The 10,410-nt window shown below is 42.3% G+C and overlaps 1 protein-coding gene across 1 annotated transcript; it reads left to right on the top strand.

Annotated features, from left to right (window-relative positions):
- The first annotated feature begins 1,008 nt into the window (after positions 1-1,008).
- Positions 1,009-4,692, top strand: epcam (epithelial cell adhesion molecule). The gene is made up of 7 exons (XM_029753089.1): positions 1,009-1,284; positions 1,776-1,877; positions 2,814-3,072; positions 3,316-3,381; positions 3,470-3,632; positions 3,787-4,026; positions 4,205-4,692. Exons 1-7 carry the CDS (start codon positions 1,227-1,229, stop codon positions 4,226-4,228), a joined length of 912 nt encoding a protein of 303 aa, XP_029608949.1. The 5' UTR covers positions 1,009-1,226; the 3' UTR covers positions 4,229-4,692.
- The last annotated feature ends 5,718 nt before the right edge of the window (positions 4,693-10,410 follow it).

The following is a 10,410-nucleotide window of genomic DNA, read 5'->3' as shown; positions in this document are numbered from 1 at the left end:
TTTTTATTGTCTGATCAATAAAAATCTTTGATATCGTATTTCAGAAAAATATCATGATTAGTCATGCTGTACAATAGTTGTACAATACATTTCTATTTAATATCGAAATACATTTTTCACTGGTGGATCAGTAAATGCACCTGAGAAATATGACTCATAGACAAATGAGTCATCACCGTGGAGACTTGAGTCAGTGCATCAGCAAAACTGATCAGTGTTGTTTCAAGCTTTGGTTCAGTTTTGTGTGATAACTTTACCTGGGTTGTTTAAATGATACTGAATCTAATGATATATATCAACAATGAAGCCTGTAGTTTGAAAACTTCTTGTACAGCTGGTATTTTGCAAGGCATGTGTAGAAGAGAACAGCAGGGGGTGAGCATTGTAGGGAAAATAAATGTATCCTTTTTTACAAGTCTTGATTATTTTCTCAAAACAGTTTACCAATAAAGCCTTCATATTCTGATTACCTCGCATCTTTTATTGCTATTAGTTTGATTACATATTTATATATATATATTCTGTCACCAAAACCTGTTTTTTGCGACTTACATTCCATCCCTGTGGTAGTTGATAACCATTGCTATGAATGCTAAAATGCCAATCTTACTGAAACATATAACACTTGTTGGCATATCCCTCTGTACTGGCACAGATCTACTCTCATGAATCCTCTCAAGATCCCTCCCCCTTGACTCATTGTTCTCTCTCGTGCACTCTCTCTCACTCTCCTCGCTCTCTCTCTCTCCTCTCTCTCACTCTCCTCTCTCTCCCCTCACTCTCTGCTCTCTCTCTCTCTCTCTCTCACTCTCTCTCACACACACAGGGAGAGAGAGCGAGAGAAGGGTTGGGGAGAGAGATTGAGAGAGAGAGAGAGAGAGAGAGAGAGCTTGTTTCCTAATATGGTCAAGACGAAAAAAGGTGAGCCAGGTAATACCCCATACACTCCTTCCTAAATATGTAAATTAGCTGACGTCACGAGACTGACCTTTCTTATAAATGAAGCGATTCTTAACTACAGCATCATATAGCAATATACGTTACAACGTTGTTGCAGTAAGTGGTTGCACAGGTGATACGCAGACATACCGTCGCTCGTTTGGTGAACTAGATATCATTGGAGTGTCTAAACTGGTTGAACGAGCCGTAACTGTGAGGAAAAGAGTAAGCTTGTGTCGTTCAGGTGTTTACTCCATCTTTGTTCTCGGTTTTTCTCAAATTCAGCTATGAAGATTTGGATTGCACTTCTTCTTGCGACTTTCGCAGTGGGTGCATCAGCTCAATGTAAGTTGCTTTTTAAAATAGCCATTTTTAACAAGGTAAATGTATTCTAATTGTTTTCTATCAAATGCATAGTAATGTTTACGGTAGCCCTAATCTCTAGCCAATTCTGATGGTAGTTGGCTGAAATGTATAAATTGTGTGGATAATTTTTATTGCCCTCTGCTCTAAACTGACTACATATAAACAGCCAGGCCTAATCAAGCTTTTCGGTATAATGCCGTTTGCTTAAATATTACAATGACGTAATTGTATTTTAGTTGCGCTCAAACCATCAGTTTCGGTGCGCAAAGGATAGTGGGGGAGGGGGGGAGGTCTGTTGTGTAACCAACGCCCAGTTCGACCTCTTTACCGGTAGGCTTAATTACACCCTCCATGGGAATTCCTCTGGAACTTCATTCTAGCATATATAATGGCTATTTTCTAGCAGACATGTCAATTACATCACCTGTTGGCCTCATGTAGACTTGACCGGTTTGATTTATCTTCCACAGGCACATGTGACAGTTTTAAATGGGCTACATGTGATGGCACCCCTTGCCAGTGTGGCGTTATGGTGGGAACTGGTGAGAAGCAAAACCTGAACTGCTCTAGATGTAAGTACCTCATCAATAACAGGCCACATTCATCTAATATTTGGGACTTTTTAAAAGTCCAGTGAAACATGAGTTTTTTTCCCTTTATTTTTTATTTTACATCTTTCTCTGTTAAAATGATAATGCCCTTGTAAGAGCTGTTTGAAAAGATGGCCTGAAAATTCAGCCTGTTTTGGCCTGCCAGGCAGTAAATTTGTTAATTGACCAATGATTTCCAAACCTCTTTGTTTCACTGTGGTTGGCATCCAATAAATGTTGCATAACCGTCACCTACTAGACTATTACTATCTTATACTTTGTGTGGAGAAAAGGGGATACCCTACACATTAAAAACCCACCACCCTATTCCACTATTTAAACCTGTCTGGTCCAGCTCAGGCCAATGGCCTGGAAGGATGGGACACCAACACACCCTGTAACTCTGACCTATTTGCATTCCCTCCACTTCCTCAATGTCACTCCTACTGTCACTAATCTTTATCCTGACCATCAGTGCAAGCCTCGGGCTCTGAGAACTTCACCACACCCGCCACCTCTGATAATATACCCTTATTCACTTTCATTTTGCCTCAGACCTCGATCCAGTGTGCGGCTTACACTTTCCATTCTTTGACACACCACCTCCCTTTTCAAACAATTCCTGCTTTCAAAACCTCTGCCAATAACAACAACTTTTCAGTTTTCACCACTCCCAGACCGTTCTAGCTATATTCTTGCTTGAGAAATTGCTCTTTGCTAAGAAGCTGTTTGTTTGTTTTGACTTTTTTTTAAATTGAACACTTGTTACCCATAAATTAGTTGATATTGCGACGACTGCATTGGACATTTTATATACTTCCTGTTTCGAATACTGCAACGACAGCCTGTGTTCATGGGTAGAAAAGTGTCAGTCCCTGGATGTTATCATGAATATTATTTTATTATCCCTCCTGTCAGTGATCCCCAAATGCTTCCTGATGAAGGCGGAGATGTACCGTGCTAGGAAGGGCCTGTCCACTCGTACTGGAGGAAAGCCAGTCGAGACCGCCTTTGTGGACAACGATGGCATCTACGACCCAGACTGTGAGACCACTGGTGCCTTCCGGGCTAAGCAGTGCAATAACACTAAGGAGTGTTGGTGTGTCAACAGTGCTGGCGTGCGCAGGACCGACAAAGGAGACGAGAGCCTTCGGTGTGAGAAGTTGGTGGAGACATAGTAAGTTTCTATCATGTCTTGTCATTCTTCATGCATTTTTAAAGGGTTACCATCATTCATGCAGGATGTGTTTTGGGCTTTGCTGTACAGCCTATGCTACAGGTGTGAACCATACATGCTGGATGAGGAAGTTGAGATATGAAGGGTAGAGATGCCAAAGAGTGATAGGATTCATCTCGATTCTGATGACTAGGCCATTGTTCCAGGTATTTAAATCTAATCTAACCCCCCTTTCTCTTCTAGTTGGGTTCGCCTGGAGCTCAAGCACAAGCCAGTGAACAAAGCTGTGGATGCTGCTAAATTGCAGGCGTAAGTAGTCTATTTTTATAGAGTTAATATTATAGCACGCTTGTAGATTGTTGCCGCGTGGAGTAACTGAACTTTTGTCTTAATGCAGTGCCATAGCAACTGCCATCCAGAACCGTTACAGCTTTGACAGGACCCTTGTGAAGGAGGTGAAGTACGACCCTGAGGCTCGCCTGATCGTCGTCGATGTCAAGAAGGAGAGGGGAGACCGCAAGGCCGACCTGTCTCGTATGGCTTACTACATGGAGAAAGATGTAAGCCATTACCTGTCTTTGATTTTGGATTTCACTAAAGTAAGAAAGATCAAGGTTGGAAAGATGCCTTCTGACCTCAGTGGGACTTCCTGGTTAAAATGGACATTGTCAAAACCCAGATGATTAACCTGTGAATCTTCCATGTTATTCCCAGGTTAAGGTGCTGCCCCTGTTCAATGACCAGGCTAAGTTTGAGCCCAGTGTGGACGGTCAGAAGCTGGAGATGGAGGACATCTTGGTGTATTATGTAGACGAGGAGGGCCCCACCTTCACCATGAAGAGGCTGACTGGGGGAGTCATCGCCGTCATCGTGGTGGTTATACTGGCCGTGGCCGCCGGACTGCTAGTCCTCTACCTTAAGAGGAGGCGAGAGCGGGGGTACAGCAAAGCAGAGGTGAGTGGTCCAATATGTCTCATTGAGTTTAAGCGCTTGAAATGTGTAAAGTGGTCATGGGTTTTATTAATGCAACCCTCTCTGTCATTACTACAGTTTACAATGATCAAACCATACTAACCTGTTGAAAAACCAATTGCCCCCTGATGCCTAATGTTTTGTTGCTTGTCTCTTTCAGCCCAGAGAGATGGAGGCCATGTAGACAAATATTAACCAGAGCTGGTTCTACGCTGGATTAGTAACACCTTGTATAGTGCCTTTATAACATTCTGTGTTTATTACTTGAGGGATGCTGTTTTGGTCAAATCTATTTAGCACTAACTACCGCCCAACATTTTTATTTATGAGCTGTTGATTTAAATGCATTACCTTTAGATTTAAATGAAGATGTTTGAATGCTGTAGATCACGCAAACTTGACTCTGGACATCGATGCCAGTTCCACTTTAATGTTTATTTTTTTTAATGTTCCACTATTCAGGGACTTATTTAGACCTGGGGCACCAGGTGGGTGCAATTTAGGTATTAGGTAGAACAGAACCAGCAGGCTCCAGACCTTGTAGGCAGGTTGAATACCCCTGCTGAATATTATACTGTTTCATATGAACTTTGTGTTTTTGATAGATTTTTAACTTTTTTTTTAATAAAGTATGAATTTTAAAATGTATCCTACTTGGGGTTTTTTTGTTGGTCAATTGCTGTTCCTCTAGAACAAGAGGTTCAGCATTTGAGCCAGGTATACCTTTTTGTAAGGTGTCTCAATGGAAAATTACTGTGCAGTCAGATTTGAAATGTGTATGTTTACATACACCGTAGCCAAATACATTTAAACTCAGTTTTTCACAATTCCTGACATTTAATCCTAGTTGAAGTTGCATCTTAGGTCAGTTAGGATCACCACTTTATTTTTAGAATGTGTAATGTCAGAATAATAAACATAATTCAGCTTTTACTACTTTAATCACATTCCCAGGGAGTCAAAGTTTACATGCACTCAAATGGTATTTGGTAGCATTGCCTTAATTGTTTAACTTGGGTCAAATGTTTGGGGTAGTCTTCCACAAACTTCCCACAATAAGTTGGGTTACTTTTGGCCCATTCCTCCTGACAGAGCTGGTGTAACTGAGTCAGGTTTGTAGGTCTTCATTCTCGCACACGCTTTTTCAGTTCTGCCCATTTTTCTATAGGATTGAGGTCAGGGCTTTGTGATGGCCACTCCAATACCTTGTTGTCCTTAAGCCATTTTGCCACAACTTTGGAAGTAAGCTTGATGTCGTCCATTTGCAACCAAGCTTTAACTTCCTGACTGATCTTGCTTCAATATATTTTCCTTCATGATGCCATCTATTTGGAAGTGCACCAGTCCCTTCTGCAAAGCACCCCCACAACATGATGCTGCCACCCCCATGCTTCACGGTTGGGATGGTATTCTTCGGCTTGCAAGCTTCCCCCTTTTTCCTCCATGTAACGATGGCCAAACAGTTCTATTTTTGTTTCATCAGACTAGAGGACATATTGCCAAAATACAGTCTTAGTCCCCATTTTGCAATTGTAAACCGTAGTCAATGTATTTTTTTTTTACGGCAGTTTTGGAGCAGTGGTGTCTTCCTTGCTGAGCGTGAGGTCTTTCAGGTTGTCTACTTTTGTACCTGTTTACTCCATCTTCACAAGGTCCTTTGCTGTTCTGGGATTGATTTGCACTTTGCACCAAAATACGTTCCTCTCTAGGAGACAGAACGCGTCTCCTTCATGAGCGATATGACGGCTGCGTGGTCCCATGGTGTTTATACTTGTGCACTATTGTTGGTACAGATGAACATGGTACCTTCAGGCGTTTGGAAATTGCTCCCAAGGATGAACCAGACTTGAAGTCTACATACTTTTTTTTTTTTTTTGGTCTTGGCTGAATTCTTTTGATTTTTCCCATGATGTCAAGCGTCGAGGCACTGGGTTTGAAGGTAGGCCTTGAAATACAGGTACACCTCCAATTGACTCATGTCAGTTATCCTATCAGAAGCTTCTAAAGCCATGACATTTTCTGGAATTTTCCAAGCTGTTTAAAGGCAGTCAACTTAGTGTATGTAAACTTCTGACCCACTGGAATTGTGATAGTGAAATGTCTAAACAATTGTTGGAAAAATTACTTGTCATGCACAAAGTAGATGTCCTAACCAACTTGCCAAAGCTATAGTTAAGACATTTGTGGAGTGGTTGAAAACGAGTTTTAATGACTCCAACCTAAGTGTATGTAAACTTCCGACTTCAACTGTATATAATGAAGGTGTCTGTCGCCACCCTAGCAATAAGGATTCGTTGTCCAGAGCAGAATGTCGGGCTGTCAAGCGCCTGCCTATTCCTCTTTGGATTGGTGGATACATATTATTGTTTGAGTATTTGAGGGGTGTTAGCTGCCTGTATTCAGTGGAGAGCTACTATGCTACTAGCCACATGAATATGCATAGCCATCTCGACAACTCTAATCTTTTCAAAGTTGCCAGGATGTCGGGTATCAGTATACAAGCTAAATATTACGAAACTTCAATTTGATCAAATAAACCTCATGTAGCAAATATGCCATTTTGTCACAACGCAATGCCACATGTCTCAAGTTGAGGGAGCGTGCAATTGTTATGCCGACTGCAGGAATGTCCACCAGGGCTGTTGCCAGAGAATTGAATGTTCATTTCTCTACCATAAGCCACCCTCGTTTTAGAGAATTTGGCAGTACGTCCAACCGGCCTCACAACCGCAGACCATGTGTATAGCGTCATGGGTGCGAGCGGTTTGCTGATGTCAACATTTTGAACAGAGTGGCCCATGGTGGAGTTATGGTATGGGCAGACAAGCTACAAACACAATTGCATTTTAATCAATGGCAATTTGAATGCACTGAAATACCATGAGATCCAGAAGTCCATATCTTTCAAGGTATCTGTGTCCAACAGATGCATATCTGTATTCCTAGTCATGTGAAATTCATAGATTAGGGCCTCATGAATTTATTTCAATTGGCTGATTTCCTCATATGAACTGTTACTAACTAAAATAGTAGAATTTGTTGCATGTAGGCATTTATATTATTAAGTATATGTAAACATTGTTACCTCTAAACATAATTGTATGGCAAGTATTGGTCTTTGTAAACATGGCACTTTACTGAACCTCAGCCATGCCCATTCACACACCTCTGACTTGATCCCAGCTGAGCTCAGGCAGTGAAGAAACGGGAACCACTGAGCATGTTTACACACATTGTACAGTGTTCAAACATGTTATCTGAAGTATACAAACTACTTTTCTGGGTGTGTATCTGGATAGGCTGCCAAATAGGACTGTTAATCCATGTTATGTGGAAATTGCTTCCATCTTTCTCTATAGTTTCTCTGTAGTGCCCCCATTTCTCTTTTTGACCCCACTGCCCACAAGTCCTGAGTATGTCAGTCAATCCAGTAGAAAAGCTAACTATGGTTTTAGTTCACTTTGTTTACATTCAGAGACAGTTTTGTTATTCTCCCCAGGTGAAAAGACTCAATAGGGCGTGGTAACCTCTGGTCTCTGCTCCATGTGTGTCACACGTTCAGTATCTGTTATACTCTGTTAGAAATGCCACAGTGTCTGGTCTTTATAGACCTTACTATCATGGGATCATTGATACTTTTTGTTGGGGCTTTTGAAAGTATGCCTGTATTTTTCCAGGTATATTCATTACATACAGATGACGAGCTATGACCATGAACGCTTGAATGTGTGAATTGTTTATGAAAGATCTGTCATCTCTGAGCTTGTGTTAATATTAATATAAATTACTTTAAATTGAGAATGTATTTTCATGCCAGTCGATTGAGAAGGGCCTGTGTGTAGATATGACACCGCCTGTTTCATGGGGCGGCAGGTAGCTTAGCGGTTAAGCGCATTGGGCTAGTAACCGAAAGGTCGCTGGTTCGAATCCCCAAGCTGAATAGGTAAAAAAATCTGTCTGTAATCTTGAGCAAGGCACTTAACCCTTATTGCTCTGGATAAATTGGACGCGGTTAGTCAACCTTGGCTCTGAAACTGTTTGGCATCACATCAACTCTGTTAAGTTTAGGTCCACATAATTCTCTATGGAAAGGTATGCTATTACTAACCAAGAGGTGGACTGAGTTTGTGTGAGGCATGCCATCTCAGGATGGTAAACTGTATTTACTGCTCTCTTATCAGAGCTGTTGGTGTCAGAATGTCAAGTCAAACACCTTAGAGAGACTGGTTAAACACCACAGTGCCCTAAAAAGTCATCACTAAGCTAAGGACCCTGTCTGCGGTGCAAACACTTAAACGACACCCTATCCCCTCAGCCCTCAAATTAAGTGGACACTTCTGATGACGTTTGACGAGTATACACTTGCGGGGCGAGGGAGGAAGGAATGATTTTTAAATGGACCACCCTTGGCCGGAAATTCGTCGCTCGTTCATCCCGCGTTGTGTTTTCAGCCATCGGTAGCTTGTGGGTGCTTTATATGCGCTACAGTCAATTATGAGTGCATGTCTATTTAATTTAAATATATAATTATTAATATATGCCTACTGTATGATAGCTAGCAAATTAATTATCTAACTAAGGTTAGCCTGCCTAGCTTTCTGAAGGAAAATGTTTTATTTCTACAATTTCCAAAAGATAACCAAACAAAAACAGCTTTTTACGAGACGTGTTTGTGCCATCATGTGCATTAGTAGCACAATTTCTAACTTATTTGCATTCATTTTTACTTACATTTGTATGTTGACTTCTCCATTGATGTTTTTAAGTTTTCGCAGACTTTTCTTAGCGGATGTACGATCGTCGCGAATTGAATTATGGGCAGTTTCGGGCCCCGGAGTGAATATAATCCTACACTCACAAAGCCGACTAAAAACGAATGCTGAGGGGCTAACGTTGCAAACTTCCCTTGCTTGGCTAATCATTTGGACCGCCCTCCAAGATGGCGATGGGGATTCCCCCAAGGGAATAAGGCGAGGGTAAGTGGACGAGGTTATGTCTTTTAAGTGTTTGGACCGCAGCCCCTGGGACTAAGCACCTCCCTCTGCAAATGGATCCTGGACTTCCTGATGGGCCGACCCCAGGTGGTGAGGGTAGGTAACAACACATTCGCCACGCTGATCCTCAACACAGGGGCCCCTCAGGGGTGCGTGCTCAGTCCCCTCCTGTACTCCCTGTTCACTCTTGACTGCACAGCCAGGCATGACTCCAATACCATCATTAAGTTTGCCGATAACACAACAGTGGTAGGCCTGATCACCGACAACGACGAGACAGCCTATAGGGAGGAGGTCAGAGACCTGACTGTGTGGTGCAAGGACAACAACCTCTCCCTCAACGTGATCAAGACAAAGGAGATGATTGTGGACTACAGGAAAAGGAGGACTGAGCACGCCCCCATTCTCATCGAAGGGGCTGTAGTGGAGCTGGTTGAGAGCTTCAAGTTCCTTGGCGTCCACATCACTAAAACTAACATAGTCCAAGCACACCAAGACAGTTGTGAAGAGGGCACGACAAGACCTATTCCCCCTCAGGAGACTGAAAAGATTTGGCATGGGTCCTCAGATCCTCAAAAGGTTCTACAGCTGCACCATTGAGAGCATCCTGACGGGTTGCATCACATCACCGGGGCCAAGCTTTCTGCCATCCAGGACCTCTATACCAGGCGGTGTCAGAGGAAGGCCCTAAAAGTTGTCAAAGACTCCAGCCATCCTAGTCATACACTGTTCTCTCTGCTACCGCACGGCAAGCGGTACCGGAGCGCCAAGTCTAGGTCCAAGAGGCTTCTAAGCAGCTTCTACCCCCAAGCCATAAGACTCCTGAACATCTAATCAAATGGCTACCCAGACTATTTGCATTGCCTGCCCCCCCCCCCCTTACGCTGCTGCTACTCTCTGTTATTATCTGTGCATAGTCACTTTAATAACTCTACCTACATGTACATATTACCTCAATTACTGCAACTAACCGGTGCCCCCGCACATTGACTCTGCACCCCCTGTAAATAGCCTCGTTATTATTTTACTGCTGCTCTTTAATTATTTGTTAATTTATTTTTATTTTTTGTACTTTTCTTAAAACTGCATCGTTGGTTAAGTAAGTAAGCATTTCACTGTAAGGTCTACACCTGTTGTATTCGTTGCATGTGACAAATAACAATTGATTTGATTTGAATAGTATAGTATATCTACATCTGAGAGAGAGATTATTAGCCAAATTGCCAAGGGTTACAATTGACCTTCTTAAACAGTGATGCATTTGAAAGGTGCAGGGCAAGAGATCATTTCCACATTATTAACACCAGAAGCTAACTACGGAAAACCTGTCTCAGCTTACTCACATTGTTGGGTTTGGTGTTTGGTTCTGGAG

The sequence above is a fragment of the Salmo trutta genome, chromosome 5, assembly GCF_901001165.1.
Source record: "Salmo trutta chromosome 5, fSalTru1.1, whole genome shotgun sequence".
NCBI classification, from domain to species: domain Eukaryota; kingdom Metazoa; phylum Chordata; class Actinopteri; order Salmoniformes; family Salmonidae; genus Salmo; species Salmo trutta.
Note: the sequence above shows the minus strand (reverse complement) of the source record. Positions and strands in the feature narration are given on the sequence as shown.

What these genes read in the sequence shown, in the direction of transcription:
- epcam (XM_029753089.1), top strand. Translation starts at nt 1,227, where the DNA reads ATGAAGATTTGGATTGCACTTCTTCTTGCGACTTTCGCAGTGGGTGCA. An exon ending in GATGCTGCTAAATTGCAGGC is followed by an intron (nt 3,382 to 3,469) that starts GTAAGTAGTCTA and finishes GTCTTAATGCAG; the next exon opens with TGCCATAGCAACTGCCATCC. An exon ending in CTTACTACATGGAGAAAGAT is followed by an intron (nt 3,633 to 3,786) that starts GTAAGCCATTAC and finishes TGTTATTCCCAG; the next exon opens with GTTAAGGTGCTGCCCCTGTT.